Here is a 27,974-nt window from a genome sequence, read left to right on the forward strand (position 1 = left end):
ATATTAACACAGCAACTTTATCCCTACCAAGGTTGGACATAAAGGCATTACAAATAAGCCTGGCCTCTGAGTGGACACAAAGGCGGCTCAGCATTATTTGAAAATTTAAACTTGCTTTGTTCAGAACCCAGAGAATCTTTAGGAAATCGTCATCTGTCTATACAGGGCTCTGGCAGTATTTCAGGGTACTCCACTTTTGGAGAGAGGATACAGCTGCCCACAATTTTTTATTCCAATTAGAAGATTTTTTGGCATTTATTACTTTTTAACTTGTTTTGCATAACACTATCTATTTAGCTGGGTCACAGAGAAAACCATATTTTCTATTTAAAATGATTTGTGTACACCGCTTGACCACCTCAATGGTTTAGCAAAGGAAAAAGGCAGCGATTAAACAGTTTCAAATGAGGTGTCCTGCTGATTTTATCAAGTCTGCTGAATGTATAATGAAAAAGGAGAAGCTGACAGCAACACTGAATTGAGGAAATACAGACTACCTTATCTGAACCATTTAAGGAGATCCAATTATAGATCAAATTTAAAGGGTAGAAACAGCAGATTTACAGACACAAATCAATGAACATGGTAATCCTGATGAATATGACAGATACTCCTGTTACAGAATATTGCTGTGGTTGAGGATCATTACCTTCACAGCACCGGATACATCACATCCAAAACAGTGGGAAACGTCAAGTGTAGACCAGCATTACAAGCAATGACTATTCATTTAGGTCCTGGGAGCAAATGGCAACACCATTTCCCCCTCTTGCATTTCTTTTCTTTGGGGTTAAAAACAAAACAAAACCCTAAAATGGTCTAAAGGGACATTAAAAGTCCTTTGGAAAGGAGACAGACATTAAACAGATATAAAACTGGTGTGTTACAAAACACCCCAGCATATGCAGGGGCAGGCTCATCAAATCAAGCCTCTGATTTCAAAATAAACATGTCCTTGAAAAAGGCAGAAACAGGGTCACATTCTGCCAATGGTTTCATTAGTTCCCAGCTCACTGAGATTCAGGAGTTAAAAGGAAAACAACAACAAAAAAACAAAAACAAAAAAAAAAAACCAAACCTTGGTTTCTGTTTCAAGGCACAAGTAAAAACCTAAATTCTCTAGGTCTCGATAAGAAAAAAAAACAAGCTGGTTTTGTGTGGAAAACAAAGGACAGCTGTCAGGAGGAAACAAGAAAATTGCAAATGAGGAAATCTCTGGAAAAAAAAAAAAACATCTTCTAGATACAAAATGCTCCTGCAGAGTGGCCAAGGGCAGGCTTGCCTTCCAATGTGTCCAAGATTATCTATCTTGAGGAAGAGCCCAAGGGTAAATGGACTAACAGGCTCGAAATCCACATTTTAAAAGAATACAAAAAGACAGGGTATTTACCCAAGAGCTAACAACTTTGTAGAGAATAGAAATGAATTATTGTTAAAGAAACAAACCAAGCTTAGCTTAAAGGCATTTTTCCTGGAAGAAAAAAAAAAATCACTGGCCATTTTTTTTTCTTCTAGGCCCTCTTCCTTTCTTGGCACTTTCACACTAAGTACTTTTACTCTATTCTTTCTGCTAGGCATGTTATTTGATTCTGTTCAGCTTCATTCAATATTTTAAGAAATGAAAAAAAAAAAAAAAGTTCCTGCTCAACCAAATAATTCTTCCATTGTCAGAAGCTGTTTCCTACGTGGCAGTAAACACTACAGACATAATTTCTACCTAGAGAAATTATGTAGTTTCTCCAGAACCCGCAATTTCTTATAAAAAGGGGGGGTCTATTATGTACTTTTGGGGGTGTGGAGGCACTCCACAGTGCAGAGCTGAACACAGGAAGGACACAAGCAAAATTTCTGCTTTCCTGTCTGTCTACACCTCCATCTTCAGCACGCACGGTAAGAAACATTATCTGGAAAGGGCCACCTGAACTACAGCTGATTCTGCTCCCCCTGAAGTCAAACACAAGTGGGTTCCAAAAGAAGCACAAAAAGACAGATTCAGTCTCAAGAGAATTTCCACACCTGCAATTAGCTCCTTCACCCAGCTTTCAGAGAAGGAGGGCTCTGGCGCCCCCTCTGCATGAGACCATAGAAGTGCTAGGAAGTGGTACACTCCCTGTCAACAGGTTTTTGACTGCACACATTCGATGCATACAGAGTCTGGGTAACAATTCATATAGGAGTGCAACTGTCAAAGCCACAAGAGGGCAGAGTAAAATCATCATAGAACTTCAAGGGAATGCAATTAGAGGCTCAAGGAAAAAAAAGGGGCTGTCATTAAAACAAAAACAAAAAAACACAGTATTACTAATGTTTACTCAAGCTCCCAGATCTTCTGAGCCCAAAACTAGATACAACAAATCATCAGATAAATGCCATACAGGTACAGCCACCATGTGACCTCTGACCAGGCATTACCATACACAAACCCAGGACAAATTCTTTTGAAGGATCATTTGCCATATTTTCTATTTTAAAAACATGAACACCTCTGAGTTCCATACTATCTGGTTTCTTGTAAGGAAGGAAAAAAAAAAAAAAAAAAAAAAGTAAAGAAAGACAGGGCTTGCTAGTACAGGAGCCTGTGCTCCACACACAGTGAGTCCAGCTAAGGAGCCAGATGCTAATGACACCTGCTTCCTCACATGGAGGCTGGCTCTATAAACACAGGGCACACAGACAGTGCTCCACATACTCTCACCCCAGCAGAGATGAGAGCACAGCAGCGGGAAGCAAACAGCACCCATGGTGAGCACTAATGTGCCACATGTAATGCCCTCTGTCACTTAAAGAGTTTTCCTGATAGATAACCCACTGCAGTGGTAACCGTCTCACCCAAAATTATAGCCCCAAACATGCACAGAGGCAGAATTCCATCTCAGCTGCTACTTTATGTGGCCCTATCACACAGAATGTTCTCTATGGATAGATAGTTCAGCAAGACCAGGACTTGCTACACCTTCAGGCCCTCCCTTCAAACCCCCAATGCACATACTTCATACTCTACCATCACTTCCCAAATGCCCATGCTATTTTCAGCCTTCTCAATGTGATATATGACAGTCTCTGGGCCCCCTGACAGTTTACAGCACTCCTAATCACCTTCAAACCCCACCTGGGATACCACTTCTTCCCAAGAGTCTTCCTTGATTACCACCCACCCCATGAGAGCTTACCACTCTCCTCCAAGACCTGTCCATCCTTCCACGGCTGCAGCATCACACCACGCTGGCACATGAGCACCAAATAGATCCATACTAGTTAACACTAAGCTGACTGTCCAGGAGCCAGAGAAACTGAACTAAGGAGTGATACTAGCAACCAACACCTTACAGGATAGGGTAGAAAAGAAGATTTACTGCCTGCTATCTAATTCACCATGCCAGGCTGAATAAAAGCAATCAGATATAATGCAAGTTCAATTTTTAAAAAGATGACTTAAAGCAACAAAACTGCATGCAATTCCTGTCCTAGTGTGGCAACCCTTCCCACTACCATAGGAGCGGGCTACCCTTCTTGTGTTTCCGCATTTTACAAGCAAAGCTCTCCGTCTCATCAGGAGTTTCCGTGTAGCTAGCTGCTCCTTAGCAACCTCCACATGCCTGCCTTTTCCAGCCTATCCACAGTTACTGAGCAGCCACTGCTGCTTCCAAAACAAAGCTCTTTAAAACAGAAAAATAAGGAGCAATTCATTATTGGCATTTAGAGAAATGACTCCGTACAACCCCTGGAATGGCTACACATTCACTCCCTATGTTATCCCCAGGCCCACTGTCCTCCTCCATGTCCAGCCCTCACTGATGCAGCAGCCTATCTTGACAGCTAACACATTAAGAAGCCAGGCTGTGAGAAAGATAGGCAGAGGAGAAAATCTACATCCCAGGAAGCTGGCACTAGCAGGGACAGGAACTGTGCTCTATGTACTCTTAATCCATGGCGGCCACTCTGGTGGGCAACGCCTTGCCTTGGCTGCCCTCGCAAGACACTCATTCAAAGACTTTTCCTGAAACTGACACCCTGCAAAGTTCTAGAACAAAGGCAACGTCTACCCTATCATTGTCCCACTCACAGATCTGCTATGACACTGGGGAACCAACCACATCTGCTGACCTCCAGAGGAGGCTCACGCATCCATACCCAAAGGTCAAACCTTCACCCAAGATTTTAAATGAAATATCTGTTCTTGCAAGTCAAAAGCTTAAAAAAAATGCTGTAATATAAAATACAAGAGCTGAGTCTCAAAAAAAATGTGCAAAATGCAGAATATTAATAATTGAAAAAGCTCACATAAAACATAATTTTCAACAAAGATATAATGGTTTATAAGCTGAGAAGAGAGATATAGTTAGAAACACAACTTCATTAGTAGTCAAAGAAAAGCAAACTAAAATAAAGCAGCCATTGTCTGCCTTTTATTTTAACAAAGATTAAAGAGTAACAACCAGCACTGACAAAGATGTGGTATATATAATGGGCACACTAAGCCATTGGAAGAGGCAAAGGAGGATAAAACTCTCTAGTCAATAATTCGGAAATCAGAAGCTGTGCATACCCACCAAGGGCCTACACAAAGTCACATATACAGAGGGCCACTGTTTAGATCAGCAAACAGCAGCAGTAAGACAACCTAGAGAAACGTAAAGTTCTAATATGCAAGAGATGGGGGAAATAAATAAAACACTATATGCACAAATCACTCAAACATGTCAAAGCAGAAGTGTTTTCATTTGCAATAAGAAGAGTCCATAGAAACCTTCAGGGAAGAGGACATCTTCCACAGCAGTATTGGTGGTTCCGTGAATAGATGCCTAGTTCTGGTTACTTGTATTTAAAATTTTTCTCCTCAAAAAGCACACATTACTTGTAATTTTTAAGGTATAAACTTGGGGAAATCCAACACCGTGAAAGGATAAACAAAAACTAGCAAACCACCAAGACCTTGCTACCTCTCACATCTGTCTAACAGCAGCAGCAGCTGCTCCTGAAATTCTCACACAGGCCTGAGGGTCAATCCGTGTGTTAGTGGAAAGCAGCAGTCAGTCACCACAAGTCATCTGCTTCTCTTTACCTTGTCCTAAGGAGGCCTTCTTTAGGGCTCTCTCAGAGGAAAAGCCATCTAAAAACCAGCACTCACCTACAAGTAGACTTTGGCAAACAGCAAGAGACACACAGTCATAAGCAATTCCAAGGCACACTGCCATTCACTGGCTTTGTGGCTCTTCAGACATGGCACATCATTTTGGTCCCAGTTTTTAAACAGGGGGAAGTGACACTCTGACATATAGAAACTGACCCAATCTCATGGTTCATGCTTGCAGTACATCAAGAATTTCAAACCAAAATTTGTTTTTTGTGGGGTTTGTTTTGGTTGTAACAGTCTTCCTACATAGCCTGGATTAGCATGGAAAAATGATCCTCCTGCCTCAGTGTCATTGCCATCGCCTTCCCTGTCTCCACCTCCACTTTCCTTTTTAACTTTGTTATCTGTGGTACTGGGCATGGGACCCAGGGTCTTACATGCCAGGCGAGCATGATGCCACTAAGCTACACAATCCTCATGAGAATCCAAGGGCTCTTTCCCTTCTACCACTTGCCTCTTACACAGGAAAGCCAAACGCTCAAGTCAAGATTAGCAAGTGAGCCTAGAAAAGGCAGCTATCTTTCTTAACTTACTTACCTCTATCAAAAGAGCAGGCTAAGTAGGCTTTTCCCTCCTGGCTGATTTCATATAATTACTACACATCTGAATACAATTTGTATTGTTGCATTTAAAAATTCAGAAAGATATTTGAATTTCAGTTAACGCTTTAACTGATTAAACAGCAGTTATACTTAGGTATCTGTTCTAAGAGTATATTATAATAGCCACATTTTTAAAAAAGCAAAACTAGCCTTAATTTTCTGAAACCTCAGAAGGTACTTAACAGCATCAGTATGAACTGAATAGCCTTTATCCAAAATGCTTGGGACCAAAAATAATTTGAATTTCGGATTTGGGAAATATGCATATATATAATTATAATGAGATATCTTGGGATGGGACCCAAGTCTAAACATGAAATCATCTGCTTCATATGCAACCTATACACATAGCCTGAAGGTAATTTTATGCAACACGTAAGGGGATCTCAGTTCCCGCTGCAACCTGTCACATGAGGTCCAGTGTGGTAGTCTCCACCTGCAGAGTCATGATGCCTAGTTTCACACTTCAGAGCTGGGATGCTCAACCTATAGTTAAGCCTGAACCCGTTTTTCTGCAAGAATTCGGAAGAAAATATGAAATGTCTTGTGCACAGCCTCTTACTTGCTCTGTATGTTTAAAAAAGCTTGCATTAATACAGACTGTGTACAGTTTTGGGTTTGGGGGGGTTGTAGCATATTCTTTTCATATATCAGTGTTTGTTTAAATAGTAAATCAAACTTAGCAGTTCTATAATCACTGTTACTAGACAGCTGGAGAAATTGAAACTGAAATGCTTCTCCACAATAAGTTGCGTGCCCAAGCTCTACAAAGTTGGCAGGTGGAAATCTGCTTCCTCAAAGAAGGCCCATGCCTAAATTCAGACTGGGGGTGGGGGTGAGGGGACATTTACTGATGGTCCTAAAGTCCTCAGCCCTGAAGCCAGTTCCTCATTTACAGACTAGAATTGATATTCCACGTTTCAAAAGATTTTCCTACACCAAAGCAGCTGCTAAGAAGTGGAATGAAGATTTAAACGTAGGTCCAGAGGCTAGGAAGCCCAGGCCCTACTCAGAAGCAATTTGGGATGTGACAGCAGCCCAAGCTCTGGAAACACGCAGCTACTCAGGTAGGGCACAATTCTGGGCCCCTGGTTTTTCTGGGCACAGGACTCTGAGCACAAGATACCACTGCCTCAAAAACTGGGGTGCCCAGTGCAGCAGAAGTCCTGGCTTCCTTTCCCCACACAGTCAGGATGGCAACAGCTCACAACTTCAATCAGTGACTCTTGCAGGCTGAGGAAAACACTGTGTGCAAGCCGAATGTTGAGACATAGTAAGAGCTCAATGAAAACTAGTTATTGTAATGACTCTGGGACAAGCTCCCTGTCTTCCAGCAGTGACTCGATACACTCATTCTCAACAGGTCCCTGAGTGGCAGCTTTAATGGGAACCAAGGTGTTCAAAATTTCCTTTCTCAATGTCAAGAAGTTCTGAGAGGCAGCAGGAAATGGAGTCCCACTGCTTTTCCCCAAATCAATTTTACTAGCTCTTCACAGGAAAAAAGGCTGCTCCTGCTAAGGAGCAGTCCGTTTTAAGCACCCAAGGACCTGTCTGCCACTGTGGTCTGCCAAGGTGGAAGATGTATGCAGCGATAAAGGAGTCACGGCAGAACTTCTAATCCATCAGTGTCAGCAATCCCTGACAGAGCGCTTACTCACACTTGCTCATTGTTAGTCAACTGGCCACTCTTCCAGCAGAAAATCTGTGCTTTCCACAGACCTATGGATGGAGGTCATTTTTCACTCCATTCCTGCCTACAAGGCCTCGTCTCCTGGTACTGGTGCTTGCACTGAGGGCCAACAATGCCAGCGTGTGAAAAGCTGACTTATGAATATAAAGCAGTGCTGGTGCCAGGGGACTGCACTTAGCCACTAGAGAGCAGTGGAGTACCTCTCCAGGCTCAGACAGACTAAGCTACAGACTTGAAAAGGTTTAATTGTATGCATGCATTTCATTACAAGCCTTGGCCAAAAGCTTTGGAAGCAGGCGGCAGGGCGAGCAATCAGACAATCTTGCATGGCTTGCTGAAATCCAGATTTGTCCTTTGTCAGCATAAACAGTTTAATTTGATGTTTTCACTCCTGAGTAAGCACTGAGTATTACATCTAAACCCTCGTGAGGGGAAGAATGCTTCCTTTTCATCAACAAATGTACTTCACTGTCAGGGTTTACTTTTAATTCCCAATAAATTATTGGAAATATACTCCCAGTTAATACGCTGGAAATATATATATTCCCAATCATCAAACATTTTTCACTCAAAAACTTGTACCTCAATGCAGCTCCTTCTCTACATGTAATTGTAAGTAAATATTTAAAACACCATTTGAAGGGAATGGGATTTTCTTAAGAATTGCGACTGTAAGGTCTCAGAGACCTGACAGGTCATAGATATTCCTAGGAAAAGCCTGAAAACTGGGGGCATGTAAGATTAAAATGTAAAATGTTTTCTTAGTAATGTCTTTTAGTGACATGTCACAACGTCTGGAGAGAAATGTTCTTCTAAAACAGAGGTGCCGCCCAACCCCATGCTTATTTATGGGCTAAGATGGAGGGTGACAATTGCCTACAGATGTTCCTGTCCTCCTGGTCACCCACAGGTCTCAAGCTGAGGACACCCTTTCCTGAGCAGGAAAGGGAGGGTGGAGCACCTGGAGGATAGGTACCCTTTATTCTGGACTCCATTTCAGAACTATTTCCCATACTGCAGGTCAGTCTGCTTTGCAAGTCTTTCACAAGCTGTCGTGTCCCTCAGAATACTCAAGAACAAAGAGAGCAACGGTTTTAGTAATTTATAACCATCCCTGGTTTTAATAATAAAGTATTGTGCAAACTAGAAATCCTACTTATTAAAAAAAATGGACAGTTGCTATCTTTCATTTAACGCATCTGAATCTTTTTTCAGACATGGAAACAATGTACATTCAGAGACGTGAAGAAACCTACTCAAAGCTGCATAGCTAGGATGGCAGAATGGGAAGCTGACCCCTAGCTCTGGAAGTAGCACCATCCTCATCCTATGAACTACCCAGAAACATATAAAGTGACTTTCCACTTAATCAGACCTAAAATCAGAGAGTAAAAGACCAGCAAGTGCTAGGTTTTGAGTACAAAGGCACTTTGCTTTTAGCTGGTCCAATTCGGAGACAAGAGCAGGGAAAAGGAATTAGTTAACCCCGGACTCTCTGAAGTGGGATTTAAAGCAAAGAACGTAAAACTGAACACTTTATTTGACCGATCTAAAAGTACTCCTGGCAAGGGCTTTTATTTGGTTGTGGACACACTGAGTACTGAGCTCAAACTCGAAAAGATTTCATGGGAAAAATGTCAAAGCTGAAAAAAAAAAATGAAGATAACATTAATTCAATACTTTCAGTATTTTACCAAAGCCTTTATCTACCCCACAGAACCAAGAACAAAAAGTCCACTCTGGGCTGAACAGGTTAAGAACCAGCAACGGCTGTAGTACATCCCATTCCAGGTTATCATCATGAAGTTTACAAGGAAAAGTTTTCTCATCTCTAACCTAAGGGCACCATCTATTGGCTTAGTACCACCTTCGCAGCAACCACGAAGCCAGACACAGAATTTAACTTCCAGGGACTTTCAGCTCCCAGTTGTTTTCTTTTTGGCACTTCATAGCTATAGAAATCTTAGATTCAAAATCTATGTGTTGCACATTTTAAATCTTCTAAAATGGACCTTACTTGTGCTAATCAAAGCTGGGAAAGGTGCCAAAGGAATCTTAGCATGCAAAACTGCATAAAAAAAATGTGTTGGCACTAAAATGACAACTACTACACAAACATGCACTATGTGCTTCCCAGCAGGGGTTTTCACTCAGAGCACCACTGCATCCTTGAGACCTTCTCTAGGGGACAGAATCTTTCTCCTGTTTTTCTTTGGAGACAGTCTCATATAGCTCAGTCTGGCCTAGATTTCGAAATGTATGTAGCCCTACTAGAATCCTCCAACCTCAGCTTTCACAGTGCTAGGATTAAAAGCAAATATCCCTACATTCAGCTTCTAGCCACCATTTTACAGCAAAAATCAAGATAGCCACGGAATTCTGGACTTAAGATTTAAAGATACATGGATGCTAATGATGAGCTCTTTTCACAGTACCTAAAAAAATGGCACTGAAAGCAACACATGCAGATAAAAGTGTACAGTGCTTCCCACAGTGTGTTCACACAGACACAACATCTCAGCACGCTAGGATTAGTAGGTGTGGCTTTGACCTTAACAAAATTAAAAGGCAAGTTCCATTCACAGATCTGTCAAAATAAAGACATACCACAACCATCAAAACCACATCGGCTTCATTTTTTAGCTAACAGATCTCAGGTTCTAAGAGTTTAGGTCCAAACAGAGCTGGGTCTGAAGCCAGGGTTTCCATGGCTTCTTTCAGGGTTCTAAGTTACATCCCCTGGGCTTCCCAAGAACGCCCTCAGGGTCACTGGCTGTCTGCACAAAGCTTCCAAGAATGAAGTTTCCTAGACTGGCACCGATCCTTCCTAGCTGCCTCTGACTCACAGGACTCAGGACATAGACAAAATCTAGAGCGATATATGTCTCTAAAACTCCCAATGACACAAAAAGAACTCCCAGGAATGTTTCAGTGATGAAGGCCACAGGACTATCATCTGAGAAGGCATCCATGAAAGCCAAAGAACTAAATACAGCTGCAGCTAAATCCATACCCGACTTAGGAACTGAAAATGAGTATCGAAGAAACATTTTACTATCTGAAGCATCCTAATTTGATCCAATCCTGGATAACTTTCAAAATCAAGTCATATGGAGACACCATGTCTACACAGCAAGCGTGGTAGCACTCATTTGTCATTCCAGCACTGGGGAGGCAGAGGTAGGAAATCAGAAGTCTGAGGCCAGCCTGAGGTACACGGCAAGCCTGGAAAAAAAAAAAGTAGAAGACATATCTACACAAAAGATGTGCTTCATTGTAAAATACAGAAAAGGTGATTCTCAACTTCTCTACATGTGGTTGAGTAGGAATAAGCCCCACAGGCTCATGAACTTGGATGTGCAGTCATTAGGGAGTGGAATTATTTGAGAAAGATTAGAAGGATTAGTAGGTGTTGCCTTGTTAGAGGAAGTGTTACTAGGTGTGAGCTTTGTAGTTTCAAAAACCCATGCCAGGTCCAGGTTTTCTTTCTCCTCTCTGCTTGCAAATCAGCTGGATGCTTTCACATACTTTTCCAGCACCATGTCTGCATGCTGCCATGTTCCCAGCCATGATAAAAAATGGACGAAGCCTCTGAAAATATAAGCAAGCCCCCAGTTAAATACTTTTTTTTTTTAAATAAGAGTTGCCTTGGTCATGCTATCTCTTCACAGCAGTAAAACAGTGACTAAGACACTATCCATGTTCCTGTTTAATTTTTAAGACTAATGTGTAAGACAAAATACTAGTTTGTTTCTGCCTCTCTGTCCCCATTTTCTTAACTGCTCAGGGCCCCTGTAACTGGAACTTGGTAGGTATATTCCAGTAATTAGGAAACTGTATACCCAGTTTATCTGTATAGACTTTACCTCAATGGCCCTCAGAGTGACCCCACATCTTCCCTAATGATGCATACCAATGTTTATTCCTTAAGTTAGTATTCCTAAATTGTCCAAGGGCCTCATTTCCAAGAATGTCATGCTTGAAATGTATTCACATTAATTCTCTATGTGGATAAGCAGGCAAAATACAAATTTTATATACCATGCCAATGCTGCTACAAGGAACACTGCCAACCTAACAAAAAGACGGTCCCCAAGCTTCTCCTGACATGACTTCAGTCTGCCTAATAAAGGAAAGCTGGCAAGTTCACAGAGTAAGTTAATTAATCTGAGAATTAAGTGCCTGCATTTTGTCCATCTTAAAAAAAAAAAAAGACTAAAATCTTATCTCTTAATTTAAAAAAAAAGTCATAGACTCTTGTCCAGCTTCCATGAATCACATCAGCAGTCTCTTCCAAATTAATTTCCTAAAAGGGACATCAGTAAATAAAAACTTTAGCACTCCCTTTTCTAGCTTGTACACTTCCTTGCTAGGTGGAAAACCTTTGGGAGCCTCACTCTCTGCATTTATAGTCAAGAGCAGTGAAGTACCACAGCTGTGCTGCTTCAGGGAGCTGAGTGTTGCTGTCATTGTGGTCAACATACTTTGGGACAGGGCCAGACCACAGGGTCTTGGTTACTGTACTCGTCTCCCCAGGCTTTAGAGAGGGCACATCCAGACCAGCCGGGCAGATCACCTGTGCCTGCTGGCCAAACGAGGAAGACAGGATGGATGGCATCTATTCAATGTATAAAACTAGCCTTCAGGCAACCTGGCTGGTTGCCCACACTATCCTGGGACAGGCAAACTCTGGTACCCCTTTTTAGGAGTTGTGGCTATCAGTGCCTACTATCAAATCCACAAAACTAAAAAAAAAAAAAAAAAAAAAAAAAAAAAAAAATCCCACCTTATTGCAAAGTTTGGCTTTTATTTGTCATAATAGTTTAAATAATTATTTTCTCACTCAAGTTATGTTAGTAGAAAGCAGAAATTCCCTCAGGATGCTCATAGCCCAGGAGAGCATTATACTGAGGATGGCCCTCCACTTGCTCCATCATTTGAAGTTTGGGCTGTTGCTTACCCAAATAAGAAACATGAATTAAAACAAAACTCATCAAGTCTTGGCAATTCTAGAGCTCACCCTCAAGATCCAGCTCCTCCCCCCATCCCCTCAACAGGATGAGAAGGGGAGAAAAGGGGAACTGGCAGAAGAAAGACACAGAAGCAAACCTCTACATAAACAGACACCAGGTAAGGAAGGAGACACCCACCTAGTACCTGTCACTGGTTAGGCAAGGCGGAAAGCCCAAGAGAACAGAGGCAAAGCCCAAGGCACTATGAAACTGCATGTACAGGCTTTTGCAAAGCTCTCCTTTTCACAATAGACATGGACTGGAAACAAACAAACAAACAACAACAAAAAAAAACAAAACAAAAAAAACAAAAGCATGTTCTTTTAAGGTCACAGAATTATTGAAATTTTGAAAAAAAAATTGACTCTATACAGCTGTTTCAATAAATACTGGATTGTTGTTACATACAGGGTGGAAAACCTACACATGGAGCAATCAAAAACACAAAGAGCAAATAAACGCCTTTTGGGAATTTGGATAAACACTTTTACTACTCTGAAGCAAGGTTTAATAGCTTAATGAGACGACATCTGTGAGATGGTGATATCACGGCAGCAGTACTGTACTGGGACTTGCCTGAGAAGGAAGTCAAAGGTTCAAATCCCAGCTTTGCCACTTACCAGCTTAGTGATAATAGTTAAACTGCTAGATCTTTCTAAACTTCGGGTTTCTCATCAATAAAATAAGAATAACATAATAATTTGCATGGGATTTATGTAGCGACAGAGACACTACAAAAATATGCTATATTTTTAATGAATTTAAAATAATACCAGACTCAACAATAACCAAAAAAGGACCAGTCACATGAACATTGCTTTACACTATTTTCTTACAACTAAACTAGAGCCATATACACAGAACAGAATCAATGCTAACTCTAGAACTGCAAATCTCTAGTCCAAAATGGACTACCTGAGGTTACTAAGCTCCATACATTCGTTGGTACCAACAAGTTACAGAAGAATCATGCAAAGATTCTGGCCGGCTCTTAAGACAAGATTCCATTCAGAGATCACAGAACTTTTGCAAAGACAAAAGGGACAAGGTCAGGAAGTGATGGTGAGAATCTGCTCAGGTGAGAACAAGGGGTTGATGTCAGAGGTCCAGAATATACACAGAAAAAGAGCTGCAAATGAAACTAAAAGGGAATTGCCCAGGTGGAAGAGTTACTGCCCCACGGCAGCCAACAGAAGGCAGGCAGTGGCACAGAAGAAGACAGCACAGAGCCAACACCAGGAATGCATTTGTCATTTGGCAAGCTACTGAGTGCCTTCCATGTTGACAGGGTCATCCTTCTGGACACTGGGCCAATCATGGCTTCCACACACCTGGTCAAAATACCATCTACCTCCCTTTCCAAGCCTCTTCTATGTCAATGCTCCTTCTGGATGTCAGACTGATATCTCACAGCAAATCTAATCCTATTAGAAGAGGATTGCCTGAGGCTGGGAAACCCCAAAACAAAAAACATCTTGGCTTGCAACATCTGGACTCCATCTAGCCTTCCCTCTGGTCCTCTGCTGAACCCCTATATAGAACCCACCCCCAACCCTTAGCACTGCTCCTGCCCCACCTCTAGTGAAGCCAGAGCTGTGCAGAGTGAGGCAGCAAACTTCTTCCTTTTTTTTAACCCCTTCTCAAACTGGCAAAAGATTCAATGTTGGGAAGGCAGCTCCTGAAAGGTATCTTTGTGTTCTCTAAGTAGAAGAATATACTAATGCCATCTTTTTGGAAGGCAATTTGGCAGTGGCTCCTAAAAGGTAAAACACCCTGTACTGCTTGCCATCTGTCACTTCTGGGGACTGCCTGCCCAGCAGCTGTACCTCCTTCTTGCGTCTGGGGAAGTCCACCTCACACGAACAAGCTGAGCTGCATCTTTCCCATGCTGCTCTCTGGCAGCGAAGGACTGCAGCATCAGCTCAGAGACTGCCCAACCACCGCTGAAACAGGTATCGTGTTCACCTGCCACAGCCCATTTCTGAAAAGGGACTTTTTTTTCCCACTGCTCTTGCCCTCCCAGGTATGCTAGAAACCACCTACTATCAAAAAAAAAAAAAAAAAAAAAAAAAACAAAAAACAAAAAAACCCACAACATCTCTTTTTCTCAAATCATGCAATGATTCCACCGCTTATAAAAGAATTCTGACAGAAACATGAACACACCCTAATCCAGAAACTTTACACTAAGAATGTATCTAAATCAAGTCTGTATTTATACAAACCAATCAATATACTGGTAAAACTCTGAAAATCAAACCGTTCGTCGCTGGAATGACCAGTAAGGCACAGTACAGCTATGTAAAGCAATCAATAACAGCTACAGAAATAATAATTCTCCATATCATTTAGACCCACAGAGACAGAATCCTTAAATTTACAGAGGGCTGAGGATGTAGCTCAGTGACAAAGCACTTCCCTCATGCACAAGGTCTTGCTTTGATCTCTAACACCACAAAAATTTAAAAAATCAGACAAATCAATGGAAGAGGATTGTGTGAAACAGCATGGCTTCATCTACACATTTTTTAAAAGAACATCTACATGCAAGCAGATAGATAAGTGGTAGAGAAGAACAGATGAAGATGTGCCGTGAAGTATTTTTAGGTAAGAAAACAACAACCTCCCATCCCCCAGCAGCGGTAGGTCTTGAGGAGGGTACGAAGTAGACTTGCTTTCCCTAAATACTTTGGCTCTCAAGGGCCTTGTCATGTGCATACTACTCGCATGAGACAACGTTTCAGTGTCACTTGCTCAGAAAGAACTCCCCAAACACCACGTATTCCTTCCTCCTGCTCATTACCGCTCTCTCCTTAGGCGCTTACACCATGTGCTCTTTCAGAGTTGCTTATGCCATTCTGAGCCACAAGGCAACAGGCGAGGAGCTGGCACTGTGCTAAGCACTATGTTCCCAGCACCGAACAGTGCCCAACACTGCTGCCACATGAGTATTGGCAATGAATGAAAGACTCCTTTTAGGCCTCTACTATTTAACTTAAACGTTCCCTGCTTTACAGTTCAGAGGTGACCCTTTGTCCCATGGATCCCACCAGCCTTTGTACCCACTGTCTTTGCTGACATCTACTATATGTGTCTCTGCAGAGACTATGCCTATCTTGAGGACAAAGACCCTCTCACACACTCACACAGTCGAAGAACTGGCCAGAAGTGGGTGCACGCCTTTAATCCCAGCACTTGAGAGGCTAAGGCTCTGTGAGTTTGAGACCATCCTGATCTACATATAGGAAGTTACAGAACAGCCAGGGCTACAAATAATAATCATAATAAATAAAAATCTAAACAAGAAAATAGTTGAGGAACAAATGGGCAAATGAACTAACAACTTACTTGTGTATTAAAACAGATACCAGTCTTACTTCAGTCCTTTAGGACAACAAAAGCAAGCAGTATAGAGTAAGTGGACTAAAGCAGAAATAGCTTACAAACTGGGCACAGTAGTAAACACCTTTAATCTCAGCATTCAGGCTGCAGAGGCAGGTGGATCTCTGTGAGGTCACGGCCAACCTGTTCTACAAAACAAGTTCCAGGTCAGCCAGGGCTACAGAATAAGGACTTATCTCAAAGCTTGTGTAAGTGTTTACATGAGTGAGAGAGAAAGAGAAGACATTTTCTACAAACTCAGGTATGGACATTCCACTAGGTTCATAGCAGCACAAGAATGTGGCAAGCCAGGACAAAACACAAGTAAAATGGGCACTTGACTGCTTATTTCAAACAACTGTTTCTAAAGTCAGCATGTCACAAATCACTATAGTTCAAAAGCAAGAGAAAGCTATTCATTTCCCGTTTCAGTGGTGTCAATGTCGTATGTCCTGTAGGGCAGTAGTAATGCACACCTTTAATCCCAGCACTTGGGAGGCAGAGGCAGGTGGATCTCTTGAGTTAAGGAACAGCCTGGTCAATTGAGAGAGTTGCAGGACAGCCAGGATTACACAGAAATGCTGTCTCAAAAAAAGAAAAATTATTTTTAAATGTCCTGAAACTGGTGGTTTTATGAAGCTGTTGGAAAAGAAAGAGCATCTTGAAGGACAGGGTAAGGGTTTATGACAATAAAACCTGACCAGGGCAACAGCCAACACAGGGGTGTACTGACAGACAACTTCTCTGTGCACTCTTATTTTTCTCAAGTTTGAAATCGTTAAAAAAACAAACAAACAAACAAAAAAAAAAAAAAACCTGGCATAGTGGCACAGGCCTTTACTCTTAGCACAGAAAGGTAGACAGCAAACAGCAAAAGAAACAGCAACCATACACAAATGGACTTAAAAATTTTGATTCAGAAATTTAAAATAAACTTTCATTTGAAAATGGCAATTTGTCTATCACTTTCAAAAATGTTAAAAACAAGAACAAAAACAAACAAACAAACAACCCACCATTCTTATGTAGCAGTTAGAGCCAAACCTCAAACGCAAAAGCCTGACCCCAGAAGCTTACTACTGCTGGTAAGGCAGGCACTGACACAGTTTTTCCCTGTGTTACCATGCCAACCACAACAGCCTGGTGTACAACACAGCACTACCTATACCAATACCCTTCCTCTGAGCGTTTCCTCTTCCTAATATTGCTACTAGTTTTATAGCTGTTTACTGTCTGTAGGTGTCCAATCAACAATCCTTACAGCCAAGACTCTTTATCTAAAGTTTTTCACTACATTCTTTATTCAGGTACATAAAGAATCTTTTTCTAAAGCCGGACATGGTGGCACACGTCTTTAATCCCAGCACTTGGGAGGCAGGAGCAGGTGAATCTGAGTTTGAGGCCAGCCTGGTCTACAAAGTAAGTTCCAGGATAGCCAGGGCTACAATTAAAAAACAAACAAACAAAAAACACACAACCAATTAAAAAACAAAAACAAAAAAACCAACACTTTCTACATTATCTTCCACATTAAGAACCCATTGCAGGCCCTGGATAAACAGTAGCTGACTGAAGAAGACCACTGGCCTGCATCGATGCTTCCCTTAACAATGATGGTAACAGCTTTTCAAAAGACCAATTTATTTTGAGTCTGAAGGAAGAAAAATGTAACACTCACCCATGGTGACATAGGGCAACTTATCAGTTGATCCATGAGGATAGATGCTGTAGAGATGAGGTCCAGTAACATCTACTCCCCCTAAAACTAGGGCTGCACCAATGTAACCTTGATACCTGGTGACCAGAAGAGACAGAAGGACAGAATAAGTCCTGACTGCACCACTGTAGTTTATGCAAAAAGCTGCACAAGTCAGACCAGAGTTTTCCTTACATGTTTTACTAAGGAGTTAGTGCTTGAAGAGAAACCAGGAGGGAGGGGAACTAAAATCAGTTAACCTCTACAATTAACCACTGTAAACTATGTGTAGTTTTAAACACCCACAAAACAAAAAACTTAAGAGACATAGAGAACTTGCTCAGTGTCCCGGAGACTGGCTTATTCCGGAGACTATCAGCACTGGCTGATAAGCTACTGGTCAAGTTAGTCAACTGTGAGGAGCAGCCAGATTCAAGCTGTTCTAGCAAGCAGTCTCATCATACACTGGTGCCTGTCACAACACCCTTTCCCTCTGAATAAACCGGCACCACACAATGATCACAGATGCTAAGTAAAACTGGAAACTGTTTCATCCTTCAGGGACATGAGACGCTCCGTCACGGCCTATGAAGCTGCTGCTGACCCAAAGAACAGAGCTATAGTTTAGGAACACAAACAAGAAAATGGTTCCACCCGCCCTCCCTCCATGTAACTATGCACACCAAGTTTTGGACATTTGCTGAGGCTTTACCTAGTTGGTGATCATTTCAATAGATCTTTTTCCCTGTATTAGCTCAGTTTTTTACCAAGACAATGGATTGCTGTGCTTGATGAACTCTGGACCATTAGCTCTTTGACAAGAAATATGAAAACAATACCCGTTAAACTTGCTGTAGAGCATAACCACTAAAACACAAATAAAGGAGCATGTAAGCAAAGCTTTATTCAGACTAGAAAGCTACATGACATCCAGAAACACAACAGTAAAGTCCTGGCTTCTTCTGGTCTGTGATTGCCAAACTGCTGACGATCTTCTATTTTAAAGTGAAAAATTCAAGGATAGGGAAGAATTTTAAGAGCAGCATGAAGAGAAGCCAGAGATGGCTCAGCAGATGAAGTTGCTTGTTGCCAAGCCTGATTTGGGTTCAATTCCCCCAAACCCACATGGTGGAAAGGGAAAACCAACTCCTACAAGTTGTCCTCTGATCTCCTCCACATATGTACCACACATACACAGATGCCCACACACACACAAGCGTGCACAAGCACAAGAGTGCACACGCATAAATGCGTGCACACGCACGCACACACACAAAATGCAATGTAAAGTATTTTGAATTTTTTGTAAGGTTTCTGGAGAGATGGTTCAGTGCTAAGAATATGTACTGCTCTTGCAGAGAACCCAAGTTTAGTTCCCAATACCCACATTAAGAGGTTCATCACTGCCTGTAACCATGGCTCCAGACCAACTCCAAGGATGCTTGTACCTGAATATACATACCTCACCCCTGACATACACACACACACACACACACACACACACACACACACACACACACAATTAAACACAAATTTTTAAAAGGTATTTTATTTGTTTGTTTACTTATTTTACAAGAGGTAGCAGCCTGAAGAGGGAACAGGGACCCTCATGATGGAAGCATCTGGCCCAAGGTTTGTGAGCCAGGTGAAGCCTGGAGCCTGAGACACTGCACAGACAAGCCAGGAAGGCTAGATGCCCTGGCCCCACCAGTGGTGAGCCTACTCCACTGCCTGCTGAGGACAGCATCTGAAAAAACTCAGGCCACAATGCCTGTTGCATGCTCTCAAAACCTCTATGATGTAAGCCAGGTGTGGTGGTGCATGCCTGTAATCCCAGCACTCAGGGAGGCAAAGGCAAGTGGATCTCTGTGAGTTCAAGGCCAACTTGGTCTACAAAGCGAGTTCCAGGACAGCCAATTTTACAGAGAAACTATGTCTTGAAAAACCAACCAACCAAACAAACAAACAAAGAAACTTCATAAAATAAAATGCTTAAACAAATGACTGATATCCTTAAGATCTGAATCAGAGGACTAGGGTAAAGTTCAGTGGTAGAGCGCTTGCCCAGCATAAGCAAGGCCTGGGGTGGAGCTCCAGCACTGAAACAACAACACACAAAAACAATCCCTGACCCAGAAATCCTATTTCCAGGATGCCGGCCCAAGAGTACATTCAGAGAAATATACAGAAATGTGGTTATCACAGTACAGTGATGTCAAAGAAAGCTGGACAAATGGTTGAAGAAACTGCCAAGTTCAACAGAAGATGACACATTAAAATCTATAGCCTTTCTTGGCCACTACAGATTATGCTACAATCTTTTGGTTCTGACAATATGTATCAAAGGTTAAATCTGCCTTTATGAATCATAAAACTTTTTTGAAGCCAAGAAATTTATGCAATCACCCTAATATTCATTAAAGTATCTTCAAATGGGCAATATCATTAATGTTCAAAACTGATTAATGTAACATGACTAACAACACTAAAATAGTATGATTAGATATTAATAATATAATTATCTACATTGCTAATACATATTGGTAGTTGGTACTTAAAACTTCTGTGGGTCAGACCTCTTTGAAAATTTGCTAAAATTCAGCCTTCACCTCTAACAGGGGTACACACAAGCATTCTCCTATTTCGAGTGGTGCTAGGTTTGTAGAGCTCTTCCCTGGCTCAAGAGAACTCCTAAGTTTGAGCTCTACCAACCAATATAGCATTGTATGGAGGGCAGGCTACAAAGCAGGAAAGTCCTAGCATGCCATTCCTGTTAGCGCATAACATGAAGCTGGAAAGCATGAAGGCTCCAAAACAATTAAAATCAAAATGCTGGTTCCCACTGCAGGCACCATCGTCAGTGCTGTTACTCACTTCTCAAAGCATTCCGTTCACTTACCTTCTGTGTCTGTGTGGATGCACGAGCACCACACTGCACACGTGGAGGCCAGGAGGCAACTTACACACGTTTGCTCCCTCCTTCACCATGTGGGTTCTGGGACTATCCAATTCAAACTTTCGGGCCTGGCAGCAGGTGCCTTTACCTGCTAAGCCAGCTAGTCAGCTCTTTGTCTTTATTTCTTCCTTCCCATAAGTCAAGGAGACAAAAAACTATCACTGGCATTTGAAGGGGAAAAAAAACCTATCCTTAAGAAGTATAAGATGGGGCTGGAGAAACGTCTTAAGCTAGGAGTGTTTGATGCTTACAGAGGACCCGAACTCAGGTCTCAGTATCACCTCCAGGATCCAACGCCCTCCCCTAGCCACTGTGGGCACCTGCATATGTGCCTCTGTGGAAGGGTGTGCGTGCGTGTGCACACAGAAATAAAAATAAATCTTAAAAAAAGGTAACATGACCCAACACTGTCCCAAAGCACTAGGTTAAATGCAAAGCTTTTTCCCCTTAAACCACTCACATAATTCAACCAAAATGTCACCAGATATATAAGACAATTCTACCTCAGTTTAAATTTTAAAATTTATATTTCTTCTCAAAACATTAGATAAAATGTAACTCTGGCCAGGCATGATAGTTGAAATCCTTTAATGCCAGCACTTAGAAGGCAGAGGCACTAGATCTCAGTTACGATCAAAGACAACCCGATCTACACAGCAGGTTTCAGGTCAACCAGAGCTACCGTGAGACCCTGTTTCACAAAAAAAGCAAACAAACAACCTTTACAAACTATACTAAATAAAATGAAGCACTGGAGAGAAAAAGAGAAACTATATAATTCTTAAACTGTATTAGAGAGATTAAGTATTTGCTAAATTGTTTTGAGAAATGCCTTAAATAACAAGTGTAAAAATTGTTTTGTATGTAATAGGCCATTTGATCCACCAGAGGGAGCTTTACATTTAAAACTAGTATTTATCTTTTTAAATCCGTGTCAAAAATGATCAGTTGGTCTCATGCTGTAACTGGATTATTTATTTGGTAGCAATAATCCCCCTGCATTAGCATGGTGGTTTCATATACCAAGAGCTGAGCAGCAGTGGAGAGATTATAGCTCTGCTTAGGCTTCTCATCTATAAACTAGGAACTACATCACTACCCTTCCCGCATTGATACGACTGAGAATGCAGAGCTATCCTAGGGGACCTCAAATTCTCAGGAAAGCCAGAGGATAAGAGCAACAAACCAGAGCCAAGTAAGTTATGACAAATATCCTGTGTCAAAGGTGACACTGACCACCAAATCTCTGGAAGTTACTGCCACATTTTCCTACCTTCATTTTAATTTAAAAAAGACTATTTGTATTTTTAATTTAAATATTCCAATTTATAATTATTGGCCACTATTTTGTTTTAAATGCCATGTGTCCTACATAAACCACGATCTCATGACATTCACAGGGGCAGGTACCTGATGTTCACTCAGGAACAGAATGAATGTGTAAAAGGGAAAGCAGATCCCAGAAAGAAATGTGAGCACTATTTCCACTGTAATTCTCTTGTGAAAGCTGATCTTGCGGGTCAAAACACCTCAGAAGAAAGAAGCTCAACCGAAGAACTGCCTCTATTAGATGGCCTAATACCACTTTTCTAGATTATTAATTATGTAGGAGGGCCCAGCCCACTACTGGCAGAACTATTCCTAAATACCAGGTTCTGAGCCATATGGAAAAAAAGAAAAAAATTCTAGCTGTGTAGTGACGGCACATGCCTTTAATCCCAGCACCAAGGAGGCAGAGGCAGGTGAATCTGGGGCCAGTTTAGTCTATAGAGCAAGTTCCAGGAAGCTACATAGAGAAATCCATCTGGAAAAACAGAAACAAACAAACAGAAAGAAAAACTCTAGCTAAGAAAGTCAGAGGGAACAAGCCAGTAAGCAGTGTTCTTTCGTTTCTGTTTCAGGCTTCTGATCTGAGTTCTTGCCCCGGTTTCCCTCGATTACAGATCGTAACCTGCAAGATGAAGTAAACCCTTCCCCAAGGTGCTTTCAGTAAGGGTATTTATTGCAGCAACAGAAAAGCAAACTAGAAAAATACTGCTTCCCATTTATGTAGAATATATAAGAACACATACTTAAGACTAAAACATCAAAACCTATACAAATATAAAGTAATAATAGGTGTATTAATGGGGAAAGAAAAGAAAACTCACATGAACTGTGTGTGGGAACTATCAGAGAATGAAGTTCAGATCAGAATTAATATACCTGTGTAAACCTCAAACTGCTTATATACGTACATACGTGTGTGTGTGTGTGTGTGCGCGCACATACACATGTACATGTGCGTACCACTTAGACTTTTTTGAGACAAGGTTTCTATGTGTATTACTAGCTGTCTTAGAACTCAGCTCTGTAGACCAGGCTGGCCTTGAACTCAGAGATCCACCTGCCCCTGCCTCACAAGCTCTGGGACTAAAGGGGTACCCTATCACTGCCTGGTATCAAACTGTTTATTTACAAACAGGATACAGTGATAGCCCTTAACTCAGAATTAAAAACATGAGGCAGTGCATAGAGCACTTTAGCACTTAGGGTCTGCAAGGCTGAGAAAAGTGGGTTAGAAATCAGTATTATTTTACCCACTTTACCCACTCATACGAGACTACAAGTCACATTTCACTGTGTTACTTTGCAGCTTAAAAAATAAATAAATAAAAAGAAAAAAAAACAACAGTTGTGTTTAAATGCTGGGGAAATGGGCAGAATTCACAAGACCACTCAAAATACTGTTTTACTGTAAGCAAAAATTGTCTTGTCCAGTAATATCTCTATTCTTCAAAAAACTACTCTACTGGCCACAATTCAAGGCAAATCATCACTGAGATACATCAGACCATGGAATCCACCTCATTATCAAATGCTTTAAAAACTAAAAGTGACTTTGTAATTGATTAAAAACTAGATACTACAGAAATCCACACCGTGGAGCCTTACCTGAAAAGCATCTGCTTCAACATCCGATTAGCTGTCACAACTCTTGGAAGGCGGCCAGTCGTGAGAGAGTGGAGCTCCAAGTTGGAAGAAATAAGCTGGGTTGTCATGTCTGTGTCTGCAGCTGTCCCAGCACCACAGCAACTGAAAAATACCACAGAAACTTTGCTGGCATTCAATTACCAGAAGGCTCAAATAAAAGTAGAGCCTCTTGGCTAATTCCACAAAGTTCAAGTATACGAGAGGTGCTCTGAGTAGTCTGCAAAGCAATTTCTCTAACCAATTTTAAAAATAAAATTGAGGACACATACCTAATTATATGAAAATATATTCTCTATGGTTCAATGGATCATTTCAAATCATCCACTCCTCTGCCACAGAGTGTATATTTTAGTCCTATTACAAGTGCATTCAGATTGTATAAAAGAACAAGGCAGGGTGTTATAGTCTTACAATTCAATATCTACACTAAACAGTCTTGTTTTATTATTTCAAAACTGAGTAAAAGAAAAATGGGAAAAAAATATAAAACACCATAAAATAACACAGGTACAACAGGTCATGGAAAGCTGGAAAACCGCACAATTAATTCCTTTTGTTTGTCTTTTTTGTTTGTGTGTACGTGTATGTATGTGTATGACCCACTTGCGCCATGTGAGCATGTGGAGATCACGGAACACCTTTCAGAATCTGGTTCTGTCCTTCCACTACATGGATTCTGAGAATCCAATTCAGGTGATCAGCTTGGTGGCAACCTTACCTGCTGAGCCACGTCACCAACCCTGAAAGCAATGAATTCTGATTTTAAAGGCAAGGTTTTTATGAGCTGAGTGTTGTAGGTTGGTCTAACCCTCAAGATCTGGTTACTGCCCGCTAGATACACCCATCCTTGTTTGTGTAAATCTGCCTAAAACATTATACCTGATTAGCTCATTAAATGGCTTATACCTGGGCAGGGCAGAATGGGGCAGGCATGGCTAAGGTTCCTGGGCTTGGGGGGACAGAGAGGATGAAAGGACAGAAGGATGGGAAGAGAGGAGGAAGAAGGCCACCATGATGGGTTAGTGTGGAGAAAAAAACATGTAGGCTGAGAGAAAGGATTCCAATAATGGCGTGAAAAGGCCTAGATGACAAATACAAGCAAGTACCATGGGTTTATGGATGGAAGATAATCCAGCTGAGGAAGATTAAGGTGGATGACATTAGATGGGGGCTGGGTGATGGATGGTGAGGATATTGAGACAGTGTAAGTGAAATATCTGCCCAGCCTAATCTAAATAAGGCAATTATAAAATCTATAAAATCTAACAGGTGTCTGTGTCTTATTAGTTGTCACAGTGGGTTAGATAATACTGCTGTGATAATCTTAGGGCTAATAATAAACATTATATAGCCTAATGCCCATTTTTAATTTGATGTAACAGCTGAGTTTGGCAGAACAGAAACAGTCTGAAAGTAGAAAAGGCTGTTTTGTTTTTTAAATCTTATTTATGTCTGCATGTGCATGTGTCTCTGTGAAAGTCTGCATATACCTGTGTGTGGGTGCTCTCAGAAATCCAAAAAAGGCTATTGGGTCCCTTGGAACTAGAATTACAGTGTTTGTGAACAGCCTGTCATGAGTTTTGGAACTCGTACTCTGGTCCTCATGATAGAGCAACAAGTGCTTTTAACTACTCTCTTAGCCCTGGGCAGAGTGTTTTAACCAGAACCACTAGAATAAGCAAAGGGGAAATACCTAAAGTTAAGAGAAATAGGAACAAGAACATGATCAGTTCTGTGTTTTACGAAGGTATGGTGTAAGAGGGAACATGAGTAAAGAAACCAGAGGCAGACCTGCCACCTGAATAACTGCAACTGTCCAGCTGAAAAACAGAATAAAAGAAAGGTCACGGCAGTGGGGAAAACAGGAGGGGATGGATTCAAGAGGCACATAGGATGCAGAACCTGCCACCACCTAATTCAGAGTGAAGCAGTGGGACTTGACCATGAGGATCACAGGTGACAAGTTATGTTCTGAGCTAGTTTTTTTGACAGAGTCTCATTTATCCTAGAGCCTCAAATTCACTATGTAGCCCAGGATGACCCTAAGCTCCTGACCCTCTTGCTTCCACCTCCCCAATGCTGAAATCACAGGCTTCATCACCACCCATTTTCTACAGTGCTGATGAGAGAACTCAGGGCCCTGTGCTACATAAGCACTCTACCAGCTGACTTACATTCCAGCTAGAAACACATCAAAGAGTTAGAAAACACAGTCTCGACAGCAAGCAGGTGGCAAGGAGGGTGGTGGTTAATGGTCAATTTTTAGTCCCAATTTACTAGAAAATTTCAGAGTAGTTAAAATTCACAATACTTACTAAATATTAGGAGATATGAAGTGAATTTTTGAACAGTTTTTGTCAGCAACGACCATCCCTTCAGTTGCTCTTGTGTCTGCTCCAAGAACTATGCCATCCTAATTAAAAATAAAAAATGGTTTCAACAATTTTATATACATAAGATACTAAGAAAAACAATGGTCATTTTCTGAGCCCCTAATTTCATATCCCCAGCCAAAATTCCTACAAACTTTTATTACATCCTTAATAAATGTTATTGGCTAATTCTGAAGTGATTGATGCTTATTTCCATTTTCAAACAAATGGCTGGGGATGCAATAAATTCCTTACAAATCACAGAGGTAAACCGGGAAGAAATAAATGGAGGACCCAAAACCTTTAATTAAAATAGCCATCTCTGGGCCAGCAAGGTTGTTCAGCAAATAAAAACACCAGCCGAGCAATGCAGAAAAACTGAACCCCACATCGAAAGAACCCACATGAAGGTAAGAGTGGACTCCCAAGTTTTTCCCTGACTGCTACACTTGGCCCATACAGCATATGCACGCGCACACAGACAGACAGAATTAAGGAAACAGCATCTCTGTCTACTAGTTTTTGAACTGTATCTCTCTTCACCCATAACAACAAACATCAGCCCTTATGATTTTTATAGTTTAATTCAGAATTTATGTCCTTTTGATGGATGGAGGTCTAACTCTGTGAAGAAAGCTGAGAATACAGTGGCACGTGCTTTCAATCCCTTAATCCCAGCCTTCGAGAAGCAGGTGAATCTCAGTGAGTTTAAAGAAGCCTGATCCAGGACAGTCAGGGCTACATAATGAGACCCTGTCTCAAAGGAGGGGGGAGGGGAGACTGAACTGCTCAAAACTGGGAGCAGCATCAATGCATTAAACATCTAGACAACTACTGATCCCAAATTCCGTTTCCCCATTACATCATCCTGCTTCCTTAAGCAAAAGCAAACCGCCCTCGCGTCAAAAACTTTAAAGTGAGTATATAGAAACTTTTAAACACGTGAAACCTCCTGACTAAAGCAGTTCCTAATAAAAAAAAAAAGTTTTCGCGATGTACTCTGACATTTGCACTACCAGATCTAGCTGAAAGTTTGAGTCCGAGTGTCCCAGCTGCTTGTTAACAGGTCAGTTACTGCTACAGCCCGCCTGTCTCGGCTTACCTTATAGACCACCCCTGCAATGGTAGTGCCAGTTTTTCGAGCTTTCGGAAGCTTGAACCCCTTTTTTGCAAAATCCGCTTCCAAGACGGCATTCCTGAGGGGAAGCACAGGAATCAATTGTTAAAGGACAAGACCACAATTGAGCCGTGATGGCACGAAGAGTGCTAGAGAGGAAATTCAGTTTGCTTCCACCCCAGTCTATTCACAGGATTCCCCCATCATCAGCACCCTCCTCGAGGAGTTACAGATCGGGGCCGGGACCCGCCTAAGGCCACAGGGAAAGACCAAGTCCTTACACACAGGCAAAGGGAGAGGGCCGCGTCGGCCTCAGAAGCGGCCCGTGCTGGGGCCGGATTCCCTGAGTCACACGGCCGTGGGCAGCATCCCCACGCCTGCCTCACGTCCGGGGCCCAGGCCGCGACCCAGATCCGACCCGGAGCACTGAGCTCCCACTCGCGCCCCGATCGCATCCCGGGGCATAAACACACCTGCGGCAATTATCAAAAGAAAACCCTCCGACCGGTGCCTGAAACACTGACACAGCCGCCATCTTCCCAAGAAAGTGTTTCCGGGCCGAGGGCGGAGCGAACACAAAGAACTTACCACTTCCGGCGCTGCGGCCGAACGGGAGGTAAAGGCGGGGCAAACTTCGAATGGCCCTGTGGGTCATAGAGTGCCCGCGTTCTCACCTCCTAGAGAGGCTCGGAGAGCTTTGAATTCGATCGCCTCAAGTCCCGGGGAAGAGAAACTGACGACTAGCCCAAGGGATGGTGTTTGTTAAGTCAGATAAATAAAATTCCCCCAATTACCAAGTCTCCTGACGCTCATAACAAGTAAATCTGGAAACGACTCAAATGCCCATCGATGGGTGAATGAAAGTATATCTACACAGTGGAACAGTAGTCAGCCATAAAAGGGAAGCATGATACCCACTAAATCAGGGATGGACCTTGAAAACAGTCTGCTAAAAATAAAGAGGGTAGGCGTGAAAACAAACATGTATTAGACAATTACATTCACATGTGGTACGCATATACATGCATGTGGTAATCATTC

General features: G+C 41.9%; 1 protein-coding gene across 1 annotated transcript in view; it reads right to left on the reverse strand.

The window, feature by feature from the left end:
• Psmb7 (proteasome 20S subunit beta 7) overlaps positions 1-27,529 on the reverse strand; it is a 55,832-nt gene extending 28,303 nt beyond the window's left edge. Inside the window, exons 1-5 of the mRNA XM_021633355.2 lie at positions 27,407-27,529; positions 26,919-27,012; positions 25,760-25,857; positions 23,406-23,546; positions 17,498-17,613 (exon numbers count right to left, since the gene is read on the reverse strand). Of these exons, the coding sequence (XP_021489030.1) occupies positions 17,498-17,613; positions 23,406-23,546; positions 25,760-25,857; positions 26,919-27,012; positions 27,407-27,468 (511 nt within the window). The 5' untranslated portion in view covers positions 27,469-27,529. The remainder of the gene's footprint in view (positions 1-17,497; positions 17,614-23,405; positions 23,547-25,759; positions 25,858-26,918; positions 27,013-27,406) is intronic.
• Between the last annotated feature and the right edge of the window lie 445 nt (positions 27,530-27,974).

The sequence above is a fragment of the Meriones unguiculatus genome, chromosome 8, assembly GCF_030254825.1.
Source record: "Meriones unguiculatus strain TT.TT164.6M chromosome 8, Bangor_MerUng_6.1, whole genome shotgun sequence".
Taxonomy (NCBI): domain Eukaryota; kingdom Metazoa; phylum Chordata; class Mammalia; order Rodentia; family Muridae; genus Meriones; species Meriones unguiculatus.